The 22,933-nt window shown below is 43.9% G+C and overlaps 1 protein-coding gene across 7 annotated transcripts in view; it reads right to left on the minus strand.

The window, feature by feature from the left end:
• Positions 1–22,933, minus strand: part of FOXP1 (forkhead box P1) — a 597,337-nt gene that overhangs the window by 75,876 nt on the left and 498,528 nt on the right. For 6 of the 7 annotated variants that reach the window (XM_027121389.1, XM_027121386.1, XM_027121387.1 and 3 more), the window contains 4 exons: positions 20,567–20,704; positions 19,424–19,510; positions 13,850–14,003; positions 8,199–8,403 (listed from right to left, as the gene is read on the minus strand). In XM_027121389.1, the coding sequence (XP_026977190.1) occupies positions 8,199–8,403; positions 13,850–14,003; positions 19,424–19,510; positions 20,567–20,704 (584 nt within the window). The remainder of the gene's footprint in view (positions 1–8,198; positions 8,404–13,849; positions 14,004–19,423; positions 19,511–20,566; positions 20,705–22,933) is intronic. The other variant, XM_027121390.1, reaches the window with a different exon arrangement.

Below are 22,933 nucleotides of genomic sequence, written 5' to 3' on the forward strand. Positions count from 1 at the left end.
ATCACCCGAGCGAGCAGGTCTGCACAGTGGTGCCTCCCTTGGAAAGAGCCGCAGAGCCAGGCTGCCAGGTGGCCCTGGTGCAAAATGGCATCTTGGTAAATCTTGAAAAAAAGGACGTGCCTTCCATTTCAGCCTCTTGGATAGGTTCCTCCTCACTGGGCCCCATCGCTGGCTGAAAAACACGGGACTCCTAGCTGTCACTGAAGCGCGAAGGCCACTAGGAGTTTTCCAAGTCACACAGCGTTCTGTTGACCCTTGGCCTCCCTTTCCGCTTTTGGATGGGTCCACAGCCACCAAAGAAAATCTTCTATTCAGTTAGTCCAAGGGGTAAAGTGTACATTTCAACCAGACTCTTTACAGGTAAAAGGGCAAAAGCCAGTACAACAGGCTATGCCATCAGAGCTCCCCAAAGACGGGTCCTCACCGTTCTTCTGTCGTGTGCTTTCCTTTCCACCCTTGGTATGGAATAAACGCTAAGAAAGCTAACGTATATTAGGTGTTTCCACACAAGTGCGAGCACCTATGGAATACCTGGGTGCCAACCAAGGGAGAGGGTGGGAAAAACCGTATCGGCAAGAGCAACTCATCAGAAAAGAATGACTAACCTCCATGATGAAAGAAAATGGGGGTTCAAAGCTGATTTTTCATGAGAAATCTGGGACATTGGACATGAAATGGCCCATGGTTGAGATTCACATTAGGCAGTATCCCAAGGGAGAAAAAAAATGAAAATCAACCGAATTTAAGAGAAACTTGTAAAACAAATGTGACTCTCCAGACCCATGATGTCATTTTATTGGAAAGTATTTATCATTTAAACACAATAAATAGAAAAAGATTTATAGGGTCTAATGATGCTGTGCTATGGTAAAAGGCATTTTATTGAGATAAGACATAACAGCTGTTTGAAAATAACAGTTGGGTTTTTCTTTTCATCACCCCATGAAGGGAACAGTCAAGAAAATCCATAAATTGATCCCCCAGGATGTGGCAGTATTTTCAAGGTGTGCTCCCTCTGCCCTCCCTGAACGTGTGGAATGACGGGAGGTGACACGGCACCATGGCACACCACCCTAAGAGAAGCTTTCCTTCTACTTCTAAAACCCAGAAGCAACTGGTTTCAAGCAGAAAGAGGAAACTGATCACAGCTCTTCTAAACGCGATGATCGCCAAACTCTAAAACCCAGAAGCAACTGGTTTCAAGCAGAAAGAGGAAACTGATCACAGCTCTTCTAAACGCGATGATCGCCAAACACCCAGTAGCACTTTGGGGCATGAAATGTTGCTATGTCCCCAGGACCGTCTTTCCGACATAAGCAGGGACAGTTTTGTCCTAAACAGGCGACTTCCCTTGCAGATAGACGTGGGACAGCTGACGCTGCCAAGGGTCTGCTCTGGGGCAGAAAGCAGCACCTGAGTGTAGGCCTCTGCTATTGGCTGCACCCTTGTCTCTTTCTTGTCCCTACAACACCTGACAGGACATGCCCCGCCTGCTTTCTATATTCTCCACTTCTCATCACCTGTGTGTAGCGCCCTGCCTTCCCTCTTCGCAAAAAGATGCGGCGGGGGAGAAGAATGGGCCGCAGAGAAACGCGTGGGGCTTCTCCCTAATTACGGCCCAACCTTGGAAGGTTACGGTCTGGTTCTGATCCCCAAGCTCTATCCCCTGGAGGCTGTAAGCCAGAGTCTGGGGTGGAGTCCAGGTGGTTCTGATGAGCAGAGTGGTTCCCATCTGGAAACCAGCAGAACGTGGCAGCCACTGCAAGGACTTTAGGCTCGGGGGCACCCTGGTTCCAGTCCCTGCCTGGTCCCTAACTAGCTGGTTGGCTCATGCAAGTTATAAGTTTCCTCTGGGCCCAACACTACCTGTACAAAGAGAACAGGATCCCACAGGGTTGTCGTGAGGATACAATGGGAAAATCAGTATTAACGCTTCTGTCGAGTCCTTTATGCATTGTGACTGGCACAAAGTAATAGTTCAATAAAAGTTAGCTGCCTGATCATCACCATCATATGCCAGCTTCTGATTCCTTCCAGCAGTAGCAGTACCTGTACCTTGTTGGCTCACACCGGAATGGCAAACCACTGGTTCTGTGGACTGAACGTGTCTGGGAGCATCATCAAAATGTGGGGGGAAAACTCTGTTCTTTCCAGCAGCGCCCACACCCAGGTCATGAGCATGCTAACCTGCAGTGCTTCTCAAGCTTGAATGGGCACGTCAAGGCCCCGGGGACTGGGTTAAAATGCAGACCCTGATTCAGAAGATCCAAGGTGGGGCCTGAGAGTCTGCATTTCTAACGAGCCCCCACGTGGCGCTGAAGTTGCTGATCTACAGGCTTCGAGGAGCAAGAATCTAGGGTAGGCACGACAAACAGAAAATTCCCACACCCCATCTCAGACCAATGGAATCTTCACAGGAGAGGCCTAGGAAGCAGTTATGTTTTAACAAATACCTGTGACATTATCATCAGGCAATCTGGGAAACACTGGTCTGATGGTTAACGCTGGAGTCGGCCAGCTTTTTCTGTAAATGGCCAGATGGTAAATGTTTTACTCTTGGTGGGCTATATGCTTTCTGCTGTGACTACTCAAGCCAGCCATTTTTTTTTTTAAAAACATCTTTATTGGAGTATAATTGCTTTACGATGGTGTGCAAGCCAGCCATTGTAGTGTGAAAGCAGCCACAGACTTTGTGTAAATGAATAAGCCTCACTGTGTTCCAATAAAACTTTATTTACAAAATAAGAAGTGGGCCGGTAGGCCATAATTTGCTGACCTGTGTAATAGATCAAACGCCTCAACCTATATGGGCAAGAAGTAGCAGTGAGAATTCTGAGGACAATTTGGGACAACGTGACTGCAGGTTCTCCAAAAGAATCTAACAGGGAGGGAAGATTTGGGGTCGCTAGTTTGCTCCAGTGCTTCGAATCAAAAGAAATACAAAAGAAATGATCTGATTTTCAAACTACAAAAAAAAAAAAGGTTGAAATGAGGAAGACCTATTCAGAGTCACAGGACCTAGAGCTTACTACTTAAATTTCTGGCTCCAGAGGCCCTAAATATGAATATGAAAATATGCAAAAGCTAAATGCTTGTGTAACCAGAAGAGTTCTGAAACCAAGCTTCTAGAATGTTAGTGAGGAAACCAAGAGCACCAATATTTATTCATCAACAGAGGATTTAGTTAAAAAAAAAAAAAAGAAAAGAAAGAAAGGGAAACGAAACACCAAGCATGTCCACGACTCAGAGTCCCTTGCCTTTTGAAAACAGAAGGGCTGGTCAACACAAATGTTATTGTTATATAGTCAAATCCACGGCAATATGTCAAGAGGCCACAAATCAAAAACAGAGACTGTGAATCAAGTGAAACTGTCTGAAAGTCCACGAGCCAAGCAAAAACCTTCAGGGGTTATTTGAAGGCAGCTGCCAGCTGGGAAGTGTGGAAATCGCAAGCAATTGGAATACACAGGGCTGTGTCAACAGATGAGAAGGAAAAGGAAGGTAACTTGCGGGGACAGAAGGCAGGTTAGGCCTCAGAGAGAGAGAGAGAGAGAGAGAGAGAGAGAGAGAGAGAGAGAGAGAGGGAGGTGCCCTACGTGGGTCACCTGATTCTGAGAATATGACAGCCTCAAAGCAAGAAGAGGCCGCACAACCTGGGACCTCTCCAGAGTTTAAAGAAACCTTTCACCAAATGCTTAAGGAAAACCTTGGAACAAATATTTAGAAGAGCTATGCATCTGAGACACATTCAAGTTATAAAACATCTACTAATGGTGGTTGAACTAAAAGCAAAAAGCTGGGGAGGATCAGAAAAAAGGCCTATCTCTGACATGGACTACAGAAGGACAGCTGAAACAGAATAGAGACCAGATGATGTGTTCAATGAGGAAACGCAAGATTTATAAGGCAGGAAGGAAAGTCAGGATACACTGAAAGGAGGGAGAGGCTTGTTTTGCATCTGCCTGTGTGCAAATCCTGCATGGGGTCCATTTTTGTTCTTTATGTGCCATTTCAGACCGTAAATGATTTACATTCTGCAAATCCTCTCCACCCACCCTCCCTTCGCGAGACGCCTAGGAACTATCTGTATCCACCTTAACAGAGGGAACTCTAGGATTTTAAGTCAATACACGTGTTGTTGAATTGAATTTTCAAAATTTCTTTTGGGAGCACTGATTTTAGTTTGTCATAATTAAGTGTTCACTTCTATACTGAATGGAATCTCTAAGTGCTGTTTTATGAAGTAAAAGAGAGACTTGAATTTCAATCTCGGCTATGCCACTAACGAGTTCTGTGACCCCAGGTCACTTATTTAAATCTTGATGGTTCAACTTCCTCACCTGTAAAATGGGTATAATAAACCCTGCTGTTTCCCAGCAGTCACGTGGCTAAAATGAGACATCCCTCCAAAGGTAAGAGTTTAGCCAGCTGCTTGGCACAGAGAAAAAAAATGGATTAAATGAGAGTTCCCTGCCCTTTCCCTAGTGCACCATGATATAATGTGATAGAATTTTAATTCAGGCAATTACTTAAGTAGTAATTGCTATTTGTATTTACATAGCTGCTTTGATCCTAGAAGCTCAAAGGGCTTTACTAAATTTAGCATTTTAATAAATGTTTCATTTGCACGCCGTTGATTTTGTTTACCCACACCAAAACTTGGAATTTCCTAAAGCAAGATAGTCAGACGAGTTACGGAAACGAGATAGTTATCTTCGTGTTTACAGGTATCCCGGGGTCGGAGTTTTGTCTATTTACCAAAGAAGTCATGACGCCCTGGTCCTGTGGAATTCAATGACAGTAAGAGGTATGAATGTGCCTGCTTCCCTCTGTAGCTCTCTTTAGCTCCTGCCTTTTGAACTTCATTCCCACCACGCTTCTCTCAGGCCCTGACAACAGAGGTAGGTTTATCGCGCCAATGAATATATACATACTACAGGTATATATAATATATATATATAAAATCAGCACCATAAACATTCATTAAATTCTCAGGAGGAAATCAAAGCACGAAGCATGGCGCCAATGCCGAATTCTAACGACGTGGAAGGTCCGTGACTGCACAGGGACAGGATCTTAACAAGCCCTGACGTGAGCGTTGGCAACTGCCTCGCAAATCACATGGGCCGCTCCTCCCCTGACGGTGCTGAATATTGATACATGTCTCTACCCTGCGCAACGGGGAAGTGGGTTTCTACTGGCAATCTTTACCAAAGTGTGTTTTTTTTTCCCTTCTCTACACTCAAGGGTTTACCCTGAATGATTTAATTATAATTTTCCTTGTGTAAGACAAATTAAAGAGGAGAGTAGGAGTGTCGGGCCAAGCACATGATTTATCTCCTGAACAGATTGCAGCTCACCAAACCCCAGAGCTGCTGCTGCGGCGGCGGCTCATGGGAGCCCGGAGGATGCAAGGGGGCGGGGGAGGTCTTCCACATGGCATGGAAACACGCGGCCCAGTCGTGATCGGGAGACGACTCGCAACTTGAGAAACACACCAAAACTCTCACGATATCACCGTGGCCGGATGAATTTTTACACAGAGCACTCCGCAAGTCCTTTCAGAAAGAATCCTTAAAGCTGGTAACCTACGCTACAGGTCCAGGAGCACCGGGGGCGGGATGTGGTGGGGAATATCACGTAGAAATCAAGGGAGAGCTTCGAAAGAGACCCATTTCACAAATGCCCTTGGTGAGTAAGGGATGAAACTTCTCCAAGGGACTCCTGAGACAAATGACAACTCACTGTGTAAGTGAGAACATATTTCGATAGTGACAGCTTTTTTTTTTTTTTTTAACCATCTTCCTCTATTTCAACAGTAATATCACACGAGATTTTAAAATAAACCCTCAGAGGGTAAAAACACTCATTATAAGTCCTTATATACAAAGCTGGCTAACTAATAATTGCATTTCTAGTGATCAATTTTTTAAGTTGGTTAAGTTTCTGACATATCTTTAACCTAAGGTACTCATTTGCCAAATTTGCTACGTTCGGTTAAAATGTGCTGACTAGAATCTGTTTTAACCCAGCCATGCCTAGGAACCTCCCAGGTAATAGAACCTGAGAGGTCCAAGAGGTTAAGCACGTAGCATATAATTTCATAGTTGCTTCTTCTTTGCATGAACAGTTGGAAAAGTCAGCCTGTTTTTACATCCAGATTAAGGTTCAGTGGAATCTAAATACTTTTCCGATCCTTATTCGAATGCTGGCAGGTAGTATAAATGAAGATTAAGCCCAACTTTTGTGCAGACACATAGGGACCATAAAACGAGAAATCCAACAAACTGATTCTCCTAGAATTAGACTGCCTCTGAGATCCATTTACTTTCGAATGCACCTTAAGACATGAAAAGGGCTATTCTTCTCCTATTCGCCTCCTTGCTAATCTACTACCTGACTCCAGATACATAACCTTTCAGAATGAAACTGAGCATGGTGCATCTAAACAGGGAGAGCTTTCTGTGTCACAGGAAATCTGTGCAGGCTCCACAATGGCTGACAAGATTACAACAAATACCTTAAGTGCATCAGTTGGCATTTTTCAGCGTATGGCCTCCTGCTCTGCCTATGGATAAAGATGTAATTCGATCCCTCTGCAGTCAACGAACAGCATCAACCTCAGGACACCAAAGGCAAGTAGAGCAAAGGACAACAGCCTAGAACCTTTTCTTCAAAAGCTATCTAAGGTCTGGTTTGTTTGTTTGTTTACTTACAAAGGCATTCTAAGAGATTATAAAGCGAGCGCCAAGATTGGTCTCCAGACATCTAAATCTATGCTCACTGGAAACAAAAGAAGCCACATTTGGTCCAATGGCTCCAAATTAATTCTTACCGCCCACCATTCTGTTTTTCAAGCTCTTCTAAACCAGTAAGTTATAAGCATCTTTTAGCCCTTCTGTGTCTGCCACAGAAACTCTAAAGTGATTTTAAAAGGACAGTTGCAAGTTTTGGCTAAAACATATATAATCTCATCTCTGGAAACCTCTCATGGTTTTTAGGGTGGAACGTGATACACACAAACATTCGTACACTGTTTTCTGTGTTTACTAAGCTCTAAATGGATAAAATGTTGCTGGTATAAAGATACACATCTAATTCAATCAGTGGGCTTCCTAAGGTTCAATATTTCAAGAAATACATGAAATTATATGTGTAACTGCTTAAGTGAAAAATAAAATTCAAAATTCTTTCACTGGGTCACTTTTATTAAAACAACCAAAATAATCTGGTTTTCCTGATGGAAGTGACCCTTACTATCACCTATTACTTTTGAGGTTTCCTTCCTTCTGTGGGTGGACACTCTGCATATGAAATACACAGGAAACAGTTTAAAAACAGTAAACTGAAAAAAAAAGGTTTTATATATACTTTCTACTTTGGAAAAGCACTGAAAGGTGGAATTAATAGTTCTGCGTGGCTAAGGTAGACTAACATGGATTCACAGCTTCCTTTTCTTAGAGCTGTCTTCTCACATGATATGTCTGGGACCTCCCAGTCAACCTCAGCTTCAAGTAACATCCAAGTGAAGCTCCGGGCAATTAAGAAATATAAAGTCTTAACTTCCAAACAGGAAGACAGAAATTGAGTCAATGCTACCATATGTCCCATGAGCAGGAGAAAGTGGCTGTGTATGCTTGTGTGTGTATACACGTGGACCCCTTCCATCTCTCCATCCCTCAAACCTTCACTGACGGTTTCCAAAAAAAAAAAAAAAGGTCAAGTACCTTGGGGACACGATGATGAAAAAGATGGGCTCCCTGCCTTCAAGGAGGGCAGTGCCAAGTAGTGTGCGTTCTACCTTGTCTCAAACCATGATTCAACACAGCCTACAGCAGACAACGCTATTCCCTTCGAAGACGTTTAAAGCCAAGGAAATCAGCTCGTATGGAGCGGGCACTTGGCAGAAGGAGTAAGTCTGGAAGCGTGGAAATCTGACCCGTCCGATGAGAGACCAGAAGACTCTGCCTGAGTTCCTAAGCTCAGGTTCGATCTACATAAGTGCTAATTCCATGTTGAAAAGGTGACAAGAATCAGATGCTTCACACCCACACCACACCGAATACATTCTGAAGTAATTATATGCACACTCCAGTCACATGGATCCAATTAGAGATCCCCAAGATATGGCGAGGCCCGGCCACCCACCCCTCCGCGTCAGAGACAGCTTTGGACACGTCTCAGATGGGCGTTCCTACCTTTCCCTTTTGGGAGTGTGGACTGACAGCTGTCCGTTGGTAGAGGCATGTGGGTTCATTATTAAGGAGGTCTTGGAAGGTGCAGAGGAAGAGACGCATGTCGTGGTCAGATCCAAACTGCTGTGATTGTTGCCCGTGGTTTCTTCTGTCGTATGAGCACTTGTCACTTCTTTCCAGAGCTGCTGCAGTTCTGTTGGAATCATGCCTGAAACAAACAAATTGGATAATTAAATCAATTAACAGCTAATTCCATCCTCTTCAAACAGTAATTAAATCAGAGAGTCAGTAAACAAAGCCTAGCGTTGGGGGGAGCGGGTTGGGTGCGCTCAGTTTTTTTTCCTTCCCTCTCAACTAAGGCAAATACGGTAGGAACGAACGTGTCCTCCCCCTGAAGTGCCCTCATCACACGTAAAAGACACCCGTGAAAAGGATTCAAAACACAGTTACTTCTTGCAAGGACTGTATGCCTCCATCCAAACTGTTGTTTCTAATCGCCGGGGCGGGGGGGGGGGGGGGGTGGGAAATGCAGATACATGTTACTGTAGTTTTAGACACAAAGAAGGGCTCAAAATAAATTTGTTCAACTATACTATTATGACAACACGAGCCACAAAATGAATAATTTTTGTGCTTAAGCCTTAAATGATGACAAATAGCTCTGTTATTAAATACAGTTTTTATTAATCACTTTTAGACATAAATTATGAATTCATATTGTCTTCCTGAAATGCTTTTCAACTTTTAACAGTCAAATTGATTATACTATGATTATTTCATTAACACACCTATCTTCCTCATTAATTTTGGTTTCTTGTACCACATGCTTAATTGATGGATGTGTCTACCGAAAAACTGTATAACTTTTTATACAAGTAACACTATTATTACTGTCATTTCTTAGATCCATGCTAATGAACCATTGCAGAATGAAATGAAAACGTGAAAGAAACTTGGAGCAGTAAAGTTCTCTTGTTTTTAAGGGGGTCAGAATGGACATGGGTCTCAGGCAGTAAGTGTCAACTTGCTTTTTTTTTCCCCCAAGAAGAGATACAATCAGGATGCCAATCTCACTATTGTGGGCCTGCAGCCTTTATTCTGGGGGCATGCCTCTGCAGCTCAGGATTTCCAAATCCTACCTCCAGGCATAGTCTAGTGCGTACACACAGAGCAGAAAAATATTCTGAACGGCAACCGACAAAAACAACAACCTAGGAGGACAACCTGGAAGAGATCACAGCCCCTGGACAGCACAAGGCGATGCCGCGTTAGAACTGGACGTCTGGATCACAGTGCATTGTTTCAATCAACTGGAACCCAGCTATCCTAGAAAGCCTGCCATTTTCTCACTATACAGCAGTAACCGAAACAGGCATGTTTCTGACCAAACCTAAGGTACTGAATTTAAAAAGAAGGCTGTGCGCATTACATTCATTTGAAACACATAATAAAAAATGCCAAGGTCTAAATTTAATTTATTTTTGTCATTTAGGATACAATGGATAGATAATCATCTCAACGTGATCAGCCAAACATCTTTACTTTGCTAAACTGTTAAAGATTTTAATTATGCTAGCATTGGAGAGCACTGGTCTAATGAGGCGATGGACTCCAGAGAATCCGAGTGGTTAAGAACTGTGAAATGAGTCTGATAGGATTTTTTTATATTCACCGCGGATCGTTTGCATATCAAAGAGGAGTAAATTATTGCACAGCAGACCAATAACCTTCCCCGCCTTTCTGAGAGGAGCGTTAACAAAAACAGTTGGTCTCTCCTAACGGTTCTCCACGAAAATGTTCAAACGCCCGAGTCTCTGCAATTAATAAATATTACAAAGGAGGCTTCAAATGATACATTAAGTGGTCAGATATTCTTCGAACGCATCCTCGACAGCCAAGTCGGGTTTCTTCTTCCTTCGTAAGAATCAAATGCCAATTATATTTTGATGGATTTTGTCCCAAATGAGCGTTTAGTTATTAGGCATATTCAATTATGACTTGTCCCCTGAAATTAAACCTCGGAGGCAAATTAAACAAAGGGAAAGGTCACCACACAATCCCGTGTCCGGTTCTGCCGCATCTGGGCTATTATTTTCCAACACCTTGCGAGGTGACATGTGGGGTGTGTCTGTAGCTAACAGGCCACCGCTGATGTCTGCACACCAACAATTACCTGCGAAGATGGCTGACCCTCCGACCACTATTTATTCAACTGAAACAATAGTGAATAGGCTTGTCTGTGGACGGTAGCACAGTGATATAAAGCCACACAAGTCAACACCCAGTTTTATTTTCTGGGGAGTAAATACGCATGGAAAGAACAAGCCACCTATTTCTCAACTCAGACTAATTGATTTCTGGGTCAGGTGCATGGGAGGTCGGAAGAAGGAAGAACACACCACGGTTTCTAAGAACTGTGTTAACACTTTCCCCTCGACAGAAGCAGAACTTTGAAGGTGTTTCAAGAGTAAGCTGTTTATCCAGCAAATAAAGACAAAGAGAAATGCCCTGTTACACTTGTTATGCCCACCGAGTACATTAATGCTCCTCTCCTCTCCTTCTAGTCCAATAGGCTAGCAAATCAGTTCCCTCGCCCAGAAGGAGAAACGGTAAATAAAACAGGAACTCACTGACTGACAACGAGGCATCCTTCTGGGTCAAATTTCAATGTGATAATAATGGTGAAGAACATCGTCATCAGACTCACAGAAAGGCAGTCAAATTGGTCTCCTCCATCAATGTTACACCTTGTTAGTGATGTTAAACTGTTAGTTCAATGAATACTATCTACCAAACGATGCTGTTAGTTGACAGCCGAGATCTCATGATAGAATTGTGACAGATCAAAGGTAAGCTAGTCACTCATCAGACTACACGGACATCAGATGTCCAGAAAGCATGCATTTCTTCCCCAAAAATGGTAGATAGGAATAACAGTACCAAGTTAAACAAATCCATTAACAGGTACATCAGCAGGCATGTAATTTTCTCCCAGCTATAGTTTACATTTTAAAGAATTACAAAGTCAGAATGATACTAAAAGTCTATTTCTTTATGGGATTACTGGTGCTGAGGAAGATGAGATGATTAAAGACACCAAGGGAAAAACAGACACACGCTAATAATGTAAAACAGAGAGAAGGCCCTACAACAGCCCTAAAAACATCCAAAGAAAAGTCCTTCCGTTTCATAACCTAAAACCTCCGGGTGTGTGTGTGGGGGGGGGGGGGGGGGGGGGGGGGGCGGGGAAGAGGCTTCAAGATATTACTCTCTGTTTCTTCATATACTTTGATATTTACATGCATGTTTAAGGCAACTTAGCCAAGACCGTACAGGTACGTAAAAGAACCATGATGATTATATCCTGAAGTGGGGCATTACCAGCATTTTTAACACATAAACCCTGTGCCTTGCTACATTTCTTTTTCCAGGACAACTGGCCCCTTCATTATAAAGGAAAATGCAGACACAGGTTTAAAAAATGTATGTTGCGGGGACAGCTGACAGATTACCGTTCACGGAACTCAATTTTACAACCCCAGGTATCACTGGCTCCAAGACAGAGCTGATCAACCTTTTTTTGTCCTTGTACCTCCAGAGCCAGGTGACCACGTTCAAGCAGGCAGAAAGTTGATTTAAACCTCATAATGACATCAGTTTTAAGCCATCATCTCTCTGATAAAAAAAAAAAACCTGTGTTGTAGTCCAACATGACTGAATTCTCCAGTCACTTTGGGCGAGGGGTTAGAGGAGACAAAACCAGCCTCCTGATTCCAAGAGAGATGGCAATGACGCTGGTGGTTCACTTCACTGGGAGAAATATCTATATTTGCGTTTATGCATCCCGGGCGCACACAAAGGCACCACCCTAGACTGTAAATATGCGTCGTCTTAATGTCACGGGGGCTAAGAGTTAGAGCAGACTGCTAAGCGTATCCATCAATGCCATGACTAGTAAATTACCAACCGGTGTCTCTGATATGTTACTGCAGAGATTACACTTCATGCATCACCACATTCATTTCTTTCACGTTACACATGAGCTTGTCTTGTCACTGCCCAATTGCCCTCTTTTGGACAGCTTACTGATGTACTATAACAATGAACCTTAGTGCACAAACTTAATAGTATAGGAGCAGTGGGAAAAGATGAGAGAGGTGGACGCCGAGTCCAGTGGGTGTGTCAGCCCAGCCGGTGATGTTGCCAACAATAAACCCAAAGGTGTAATTAATGCACGTTGTAACATTTCGCAAGCACAAAAATGCATTAGCCCGTGTGTGCTCCCCCACCCCCACCCCACCCGGCACTGCTCAGTTACCAAATCTTCTATTTTGACAGCAACGGAGATGCCGATTATATATGGCGCGGATGAGCAGTAATGGCAGAAGGGGGAGGGGAGGCAAGAGGGAAGTTAAAGGAGGAAAAAGCCCTGGTCTCAACACTAAAAACATAAACAAAACCCAAAGAACCCCAGGAGGGACAGAAGTTGGGTGTGGCTGACTCAGTTCGAGAATCAAGATTCCACGCACACAAGCCTCACCGGCTCCGCTTGACACCAAAAGTTACTGAACACGTGGCCACGCCTTCAGCACCATGAGGGGAGAAAGACGTTCCATATTCTGAACCTTTTCATAATGAAACTGGATCCAAGATACCAAAGGCTTCAGCTACCAGCCTTGAAGGCACATATACACATACATCCGAGTCTATCATGGGCCTTGAGGAGGTAAATGAAATCTACCACACCCCATACGGGATGGAGGAATTGTATTTCAAAACACGGCATGACTCTTCTTTCCTTCCTGCCTTTCCTTCTTGCTGGTTCTGAATAATCCATTTGTGTATCACATTACACACATGAAAGTTAGAGTTGCTTAAACCCAGAGGACGTCCTATAAACAGCTAGAGTACTCATTTCTTTCTGACGTCCAACACCCATTGGAAGAACACGTCAGTGGCTCTTCCAAAGAAATGTTTAAATCCATGAAATCTTGTTTCCTTTTCAAAGGGCTCCGGTTTTCGAAAGAGAGCTGGAGATGGACAGGCTGCCTGTTCTGACGGGTACAGAACCAACTGGCTCAAAAAACCAACAGTCAGGTGAATACAAAAAGAAAGAAAAGGGAGAACCCAACAGAAAACAACCTTGGCTTTTGTAACAGCAAGAGATGAATCATCACCGTTTACAGAAAAAGAAACCTGAGTTTCTCCTTAGATATTAAAAAGTGGCATTTCTAAAGCATTACTACGATTTAACACAGAGCAAGTTACAGGATGTACAACACATCTTAAAATGACTAACAGAAGCCTTCAAGAAAATGCATCTGTGATTCCAAACTGAAAACGCGAGAAGATCTGATTAAAATGCTCCCTCAGTCACAGCGGCACTGCCTTCTCTTACTCTAAGAACGTGCAGCATTCTGATCCTGTAAGCCTCCTGATCACCCTAGGTCCTCCTTTTGGCACCGACGAGCGCTCTGGCTCCTGGAAACGTCCATCACTGTTACCTGATCCGGCTTTGCCTCTGAGTGTGCATCGGCGTGTTTTAAACGGACAATCTCCTTCACGATGAGCTGGAAGAAGACGACCCCACCCCCTCCGCCGCCCCAGAGTCTCGAGAGAGAGCAGCGCCTTCTGTAACCATCATCGACGCTTACCTTGAGCAAGGGGTTGGAGGGGAAGGGCAGGCTGCCCCGGCTGGATTGTTAGAAGGCCTTGGCGCTGCAAAGACAGAAGGTGTTGCTGCTGTAGCTGCTGCATCTGTAAAAGTTGCTGCTGGAAAGCCAACTGCTGGGTAGCCACCTGCTGTTGCTGGAAGAAATCAGGAAGAAAAAAAAAAAAAAAAATGAGATGGCCACTGCTGGGGGAAGGTGAAACGTATGGACATTTCCAAACACACTGTCACCAGCCGGGACTGAGAGCGTTCACTAAAGTTTCTCGGAGGGCTCGGGGTCAAGGCTGCTTTCAAAGGGACAGAACACATCACCTCTGAGGAGAAGCGAGGGGCTGGGTGTGGGCCCTTTCTGCTGCCGGCTCCCATAGGAAAATAATTTGACAATCAAGGCAGCTTTTCCTATGGTTTGAAAGGCCTGAGTTCTTCTAGCCAAGATGTAGACTTCTAGACTCTGAAATTTCTAAGTAGACACAGGAGCAGCAGGCAGGCTATATACCACTCCGGGTCTGGAGGGATTTGAACCCTGAACCTCCGAGGTGTGAAGGGACAAGTTGCCTCCATCCCGCCTGCACGGGGAGAAGCTTTTAACTACTCTGTTTATCACTTCTGACATAAATAAATGAGAAAAAATCAGACCTTTGAAGAAGAAAAACTTCATCTAATATTGTTAATTAGCCATGACAAACGATGAAATAACATTGTAAATCTTTCATAGAAACAGCCACTAGATTTTAATTACACACATTCATAATTTAGCAAACAACATCGTACTCGGCTGTGAGTGTTTAACATGAAGGACACTTTAAGCTTCAGATGCCTTCGCTTGGCTTGAGTTTCAGAAACCCCGAGGTCTGCCTCCCCGCCCGCTTTGTTCTTGCAAAGAAGGGGCTTTGCGAAATGATAAATATCTTTCTGTTGATCGGACAATGACAGGAGGAAAACTTTTGTTGTGTAAAACATCAATACATCATTCCTGTGTTTAGCAGGTCTCGCTCCAGCCAAAAAAATTAATGTAGATTTCCTCAGTAATTATCTGAGTGATAGAAAGATAATACAGTGCAGTATTACAATAAATAGAAGGAAATTATCTAATATCCTTAATCTGCTAGGAATCAAATCGAGGTGGAGGTCTTAGCCACATTATGGCTAACAATTATGAAAGGGAAATTAACCCTTCTTTGGGAAGGGAGTTCTGGAGCCAGGAAAAAAAAAAAAAAAGAAAAGAAAGAAAAAGGTTCTTTAAGAAAAGAACAAGATACGTTCTCCTAATTCTGAGTATTATTCAAAACATCAGACACGTTCACAACCAAGAGGACAATACAACTCTTTCACAGAGCTTCTCATAACTACACTTTACAAACAACTGCATTCACTTAACCTAACACATGACCTTGATCTGATACATCCATAAAATGGTATATGTATCAAGACCTTCTGATGTAAAGTTCAAAGGAGGAGAAAAATGGTGGTTTCCTTTTGGGCTCCATGTAGTTTATTTTACAGTAAAAACCATCATTCTCATATTAGCAAGCAATTTCAGACTTACTACCATGCCACTGAGAAAGTTAATTGCGCTTCACTCCAAAAAACAAATTCTATACCACTGACAACAAAAATTTAAGTAAATTTAAATGAAAAGCCAGTGCTTTCATTTGAAGAACAGCATGCATAAAATGACCCAATTGTTTTCACCCCTTCCCAAGTTCTCACACATTAATGTAAGAGCCAATGATAGTTATATTCATGTCCAAATGATTTTTTCACTTCTTCAACAGACACTAATTCACGACGTTTAAAAAAACGGGTGAGGGAAGGAAGAGAAGAAAAATAACATTGATACAACAAAAGATCAGGGAGTTAGCTCTTGTTGAAGTAGAAAATCATGGGGCAGGGAGGGTGCTGGACTTTGGGGAGAGTGTTTCCCATCTTACTGTAAATGAAATGTTTAGAAATTGTGTATTTATATAAAATGACTGATGGCTGTTCTGTTGTCTCTGTGGCCATCCCTAGGAAAAGCTCATGAGAGCTGTCCGCGTTTGAAAAGTCAGGATATAAAAGTATACAAGGCCCATTGTCCGAAGAAAGAATTTAAAAGCAACACTGGTTGCCAAACTGTGCTCCCCACCCAGTTACCAAACACAGGATACGAGCCCGTTTGTTTACTTCTCACAATTGAATGCATACAAAAAAGGTCTCCGTGCAGTCCCCTGGACAGGTCAGTAGTCGGTGTTAAAATGCTAAAATGCCCTGATAAACCTTGCATTTCGAATCCCCTCCCTGGCGCTGCAGTCAAAGGTCTGTTTTCCTTTCTTCGCTCCTGCCTACTGCCTAACATAAACTGTCATAACTGCCCAGGACAAACGGCCCATTTAAAACAATCAACTTAGCCTACCTCACCCACACAGGATGGGATCTTTTTTTGTGGCTCGACTTAAAATCAATTCTGCCTTCTCTTTTCCACACCCGTCCCGTCCAAGAGTCATGAGCCGTCACACCTAAATCCCAGCTGTACTGGGGCTACAGAGCACCCACCTCCCAAGGAAGGTCTTAGGTCTAAACTCAACGTGGGGCCTGACTTTCTCAAGGAAACATCTCAAGGCAACTTTAGGGAAAAAAAAAAAAAAGAGACTAAAGTATGTTGCTCTGGCCCAGGATCAAGTGACTTACTGCAGAGGCGATCAAAAGAGGGGAAAGGGCGGGGGAGGGGGAGGGCTGCCGATTCAAAAATTATGAGCCACTAATGACTGGGGATTCAGTAAATTAATATACTTGTTCCATCTGTCAACATCCGAGTTCAGACCTTGTTAAAATCCTAACCACCAGTCCACATCATGAAATTGCTACCATGTGACTCTACTGCATGGCAGCACACAAGGCCCACCACCTGCATGGTAATTTCAGGAGGCTCCCCGCTTACCTTCGGGGAACAGGGCTCTCCTCATCATTGTTACAACAGGTCTCGGCCACATCCAGTGGCACTGTGAACACACCGCTAGAATCCAAGGAGACGTGCCCGCGCGTCTGGGTCTACCCACCCTTCAGGATGTGAAGGCAACGTCATCTCTGCCTTTCGAAAGGGATGGCAAAGGGTGACCACGACAAACGCAGTGTCCTGGAGATGCCAAACGCTACTACAGTGTAACCACCTTCCCCTGGGTTCAGATACAAAGTATTCCCCCTTCTCCCGGCAACTCCCTTCCCAAATTCTGACACCATCATCGCCTTTGAGCGCCCGAGATGCCCCCTTTCTGACAGCAGCAATTTGGGAGAGTTAACTTTTATCCTTCCTTCTGCTGTGGAACTTTCGGCTTCATATTTCTTTATGTGCCCTCTGAGCTCATCTGAACTTTCATGTTCTCCCAGCATGCAGACGTGCATTCCAAACTATGTCTAACAGACCAAATAAGAGGTTAATAAGAAGTGGCAACAGAAAGGAAAAACATAATCCCCGGTAACTGATAAGAATGACAGTGCGGCCCTTTTTTGTTTGTCTTCAAATATAGAGTTAAAGATCTTTAAAAAACTAAATTTTGATGCCTTTGAAAAGAAAGAAGCACAAAATAACAACAGGGGGTTATTGCCTGTGAGCCACAGGGGAGAAACTCCATAATTCTTATTCTCCCTTTTGAAGGCTGTTAGAAATCTGATTCAAAAAAGCAACAGCAGAAGGGGAAACCTCTTGAGGCTGTAACCATTTCCTGTGATCATGCATAATGTGCTTCAAAAGTGGGTTTTTACCAATTCTGTTGATCAATTGCACCTCCTTCATATCCCTTCTTTTTTCTGCTGTGTTTACATCTGATGTGACTCAGTGACGAGCACTGTCTGAGACTGTGAAACAGGCCTGTCATGTTGATTTATGGGCGCATCAAACCACAACTTGTCCAAACTGAAGCTCGCAGTTCATTAATTAGAGAGTTGTGACTTTGAAGTCAGCTTTCAGACTGTGGTTTTTAACATTTGGCTTAATTTATATGCTCTTGAATGTGGATCTCTAAGGAAAAAACTGAAATTCCCTTCTTGTCTTTGAACTTCTTTTGACCGCACAATAATCATTTCTTTGTCCAGAGTGATGCCTGCAATCCCAGAGTCATTAACGCGCATTGAACTGCCACTGATGAGTAAGCCCTACTGAATTAGAAAAACAGCCAGCAAAACAAAGCTGAGAGCCTTCTGCACAGTGATATCTCACAATTACATGCCTTCCCTCCCTGTGCCATTTCCATTTTAATTACTGTTAGTCCTTTAGATTTACATTTTAGACACTTTTTAATCTGTTCCCTTTTTTATTATAGCAGCACCCGGTAGCGCGCCACCGTACTTAAGGTTGTGTCAGCAGTTTCATTAAAACGCCTCCTCCCCTTCACCCCCAAACTGCCCCTACTCTGCAGGGGTTTCCACCCAAGCTGCTAAACAGGACTCCAGGATGAAAACTTGGCAGGGCACGGAAAATGTACCCAATTTGTGCAGAGGGAGGAGACGGCAAAGTGAGAACGGCTGGCTCCTTCCCAGGATGTAAAACGAGCGCTTCCCGGCACCTGAGCTCAGCATCCGGGCCCCTGCGAGGGACAGGGGTGGGGGGGGGGGGGGTGGGGTCACCTGATGGGACTCCCTGTAAACTAACGCAAGTGGCTGCCTCCTCTGGGTCAGCACAGAAGCTGTTCAGCGGGATTCGGACCTGTTTATCAAACTCCGAATTGTCATTCCAAGGAGAACACTCAAATGGAAAGAATTTGAGTCCACCGTGAAAACACGAGGAGATAAGTGACAGCGGATAACTTTGGAATGGGCAGAAAGATGTCACGATAGTGCACACATGCCCAGAGATACTCCCCCATCTGACTGAGCCTCAGCCACATGGAACTGCGTAGAAGGTGGGACAGAAGCCCTCCCTGGGAAGGCCTTCCCTCTTATGGAGTGAATACTGTCACCTAACTGGGTGGTGGGCACGTGTGATCACTACGGGCACTTACAAAGGACCGTGTACGTAGAAGCCATTGCGATACGCGAGCTCTTCTCGGGAAAACACAAACAGTCCAAGCCTGCCTTTAGCAGTTACGACCCGTGCAACTTGCAGGAAGAGGTTCAACAGAGATCGGGGTGTTTCGAATCTCGCTCTGACTTTTGGGGTAAGAGATTCTTCTTCCAAAGGCAAAGGCCATCACCACCTACTCAAGCTCTCTGAGCTGGGAGGGGGGTGGGGAACCAAGTGTGCGACCAAGTATAATTTCCCTGAGTGCACCTCACCTCTCCCAGGTAGATCCTGGACCTCAGCGGTACCAGTTTGCAAAAGCAGCCCTAAAGTTTCTGCCACGATCCCTCTTCCCAGTGCCCACATGAGGTACACCTGGGGTGGTGTTATAAAATACGTGGCAGCCGGCAAATGGAACCCAGAAAACTCTGAAAGAAAACAGGACAATAACTCTCGGTCTGAAGGCTGAGAACCGATAGAGTCGGCTCAGTTGTGCAATCATTTAAGAGATGAATGACAGTTTAATCGCCACGAGAGAGTCCTCTGGGATCTGCGGTTTGAAAGTAAAATATGTATTGTCGGTACCTCTTTAGGCTGTTTTCCAGCATGTTGTTGTAAAAGTTGAAGCTGCAACTGTTCCTGTTGTTTTTTATAAAACTCTTGAAGCTGCTGCTACAAAGGAAAGAGAGGACGGTAAGTAACAGAGGGTAGCGCCAAAGCCACTGTCCCTTTCGGCGCCATATACACGCTGCGTCTTGAAAAATGGCGCCCTTTTATCTGTAACGGCCTGACCTTTAGTCTGAAACCCGACAATAAATTTCAGCGCACGCTGACTCTTCTTGGCATTATTGTTTGAAAAGTAATCTCCAAAATGAACTGATGAGAAACATACCATTTTCTACACAAACTAATTAAAAGAAGGCAAGGGATGACCTTTGATTGTACAACAAAGCCAGAGCGCCCTTGCGGAGGGAGTCTGGTGCATCTCTACCGCAAATCGCGTCCATGCTTGCTAAGTGATAGGCTCGGGCGGTGATGGGGACCTGTGTTCAGTGTCTACGTCAACTGCGTGGGGAGCATCCTCTGCTGTCCTGTCCCCACGGCCTCACCCCAGCAGCTCCCATCCCTATGGTCCCGAGTCTCCTCTATTTGGTTCAGGTGTCCATCAAGTCCGACGATGAGGCCCCCACGGCACAATGGCACCGGAAGTTCGCTTCAGCATCGGCAAACACGGAAGAGGTAAAATCAACTCTACACCTGACAATTAACCAACTCCAAGACGTTTCTTGATGTTTAAAAGAAAACTTCTGTAAGCTTCTGAGTGGAGATGGGGACTTCAAGAGCTGTCACATTTAAACCTGCTCCTGACGTGCTCCCTGTTTTGCTTTGATTCACACCATTTAGAAGCCTCTGGCTTTCCAAATAAAAGAGCGCAAAGCCCCCTAAGCCTAAAAGATCTTATTTCTACCAAGTCCAATTACAGCCTTAATCTCAGTCCATGGGGTACTCTCCAGGCCCAAACCCTCGTGGCTTTGGCAGGGTCCCTCTCTTTCAGAGATGCTAATGCAACCGATCACCCAGGGACCGATGCTGCGTCCTGCCCCACCCTCCCTGCTCTGCTTACGCTTCTTCGACGGGCAAAGGAGCTGCTCAGGTGAGGGGAATCCTGAGAGGAGGGACGGGCCCCAAGGGGCCACGGGATGCTGGGGGAGGAGGAAGGACCATTACCTGCTGAAGCATGAGGGCCTGCTGCTGCTGGAGGAGAACCTGGAGCTGCTGAGGGCTCAGCACTTGTTGCTGGAGGATCTGCTGCATTTGCTGGGGAGTGATAACTTGAGGTGTCATCATAGCCACTGACACGGGAACCTAGAACGTTAACGAAGGATAAATAGGAAGCCAGGAAATTGCACGCCCGCAGCACTCAGCCTTCCGGGTCCAGGGACTGACCGGCATCAGCCTGCTTCCAGGACTGGCCAATTTCCCAAGTGCAGGGCATCTATCCAGAGGGGATGCAGCCACAAACCCTATTTAATCTATCAGGCACACTGATTTTAAATAAAGAAAAATAAAAGAAAACCCTGTAGCCGCTGACAAGGGCTCCCGATGGTCTGGTAAACGAACAAGGAGTAAAGGCTTAATAAATGCTACCTGGAGTGAGGTTAGTATGATCTCAGTTTCTTAATAAGAATGAGTCTTTGGTCATAGTGAGATGTAGCACGTTAACGCCAATGTGAATTTTGTTTTAGGGAAGAAGGCAAACAGGAACCAGTATTTTCCCGGCTGGAGCTAATACGATCCCCTTCCTCTGTGGACAGTGGTTTTAAGAACAATCAATGAACGCTGAGTCTTGTGGACAGCTGAACCTTGAATGCACCTTCCGAACTTCAGCACAGACCCTTCCTCTGATGCCTTTTAGCCTTCCTTATTCACCCAGCACACAGATGTCTCAATTCTTTCATATTATGTGCGATACCATTAAAAGCTGCTTTCCATGACATTTCAGTGACAAACAGCTACAGTGATGAACTTGATAGCATTTCATATTTGCAACTGTTAACACGTTTCTGCACGGGCATCTCTGCAAGGAACCTGCACGCTGTATCTGAAAGGATGATGTCTTGTTCAGATAAAACACTGACATTAAAATGACAGGCTGTCTTGGCCAAGGTTACACAAATTGTATTCAAGCGGATACCTAATGACAATGCTATGAATTCTGCAAGCTTTCTAGAATGTAATTTAGCTATTCAAAATAATCACTGCACTTGTGTTTAATTTGCAGACTACACGAGAACCATTTTGTCAGGCCCCGTAATACAAGAAGACTATTTCATGAAAAATTAACCCCCCCACACACACCAAATAAAAAGATAAGGAAAGGGGAAAAAAAAAAAAAAACAATGAAAGAAAAGACAAAACCTGTATGTCTTCTAACAGTAATATTTAACCACCTTACTTTTCTTTGGTTTCTAATCAAACATGTGACAGCAAGAAGCGAGAAGCAGTAAAGGATATACTTTGTTAAAAAGGATCTGCTGTCATCTCATGTATTACAATAAAAGGTAATAACATGTTTTGCACTTTGCCTGTGTGCCACTTAAAAAAAAAAAAAAAAAAAACCCAGCAGACAATAGCTGATTAGAAGATAAAAGAATTTAAAAATCTTTCAGGGGAGCAGTAAGCAAAAGGGAGAAATGCAGTATTAATTTTATGTAACATAATGTCTTAATATGCAGTTTATCTTGACTTTTTCACATGATTTGTCCTGTCATTTGCATAGCGAGCTCTCATTCCTAATTTCACAGTCATTATGCACTGATGTCCCGATTTCTCAGCATCACTAATTTTGATGAACTAAAAAAGGTTCCTGAAGGTCAGATTCACGTACAGTGAACAGCCTCCACCGTTGTTGCGGGCATGTTTTGTGTGTGGGGATGTTTATGCACAAGTTTCACATTGTTTGGAAAACACTAGCTGGAACATTTGAAAATTTTCATTAACCCTAGTCTGGAAGGTCATCAATGAATTCTTCCTATTGCAGTGGCCTTTTAAGCATAGATGTAGACACACTGTAATTTTAAACAGATGGGCATGTCTGAATATTTTTATATGCAAACAGGGACAGATGTATATGAGTGGATAAATTATCCTTTTAAAAAGATACGTCGCAGCACGAAATATCACCAATGATTAGAACAGTGAACTTGCATTTAATCTAGGACAAACACCAAGAAGACATGATCAAAACATCTAACCACCTAGAAATTCATTCCAATTAGTCGACTCTGTCTTCATACAGCAGAAACTTTTTGAATTTTTCAATCTCTATTGGGTGCCAATCTCTATCTTTTGAGCTGCGAAAGCCAACGTATCACAATAGAAGTTTACTTTTCCTTGAGAGTTGCATCATCATACAGGGAGGTTTGATTAAGCAAACAAAAGAACCATGTTTAAGGTTTCTTTTTTCCCCTGCGTTTCTTGGATGATGTACAATATAAATATTCTTGAGCCAAATTTCTGATGGTGATGAACAGGAAAACAGACAGGAACAGGGTGGTGTTAAGATCTAAGCTGATGATGAACGTGAAATTAACA

This window comes from Aethalodelphis obliquidens, unplaced genomic scaffold (genome assembly GCF_003676395.1).
Source record: "Aethalodelphis obliquidens isolate GAN/ISIS:26980383/991018 unplaced genomic scaffold, ASM367639v1 scaffold22, whole genome shotgun sequence".
In the NCBI taxonomy this organism is placed as follows: Eukaryota; Metazoa; Chordata; class Mammalia; order Artiodactyla; family Delphinidae; genus Aethalodelphis; species Aethalodelphis obliquidens.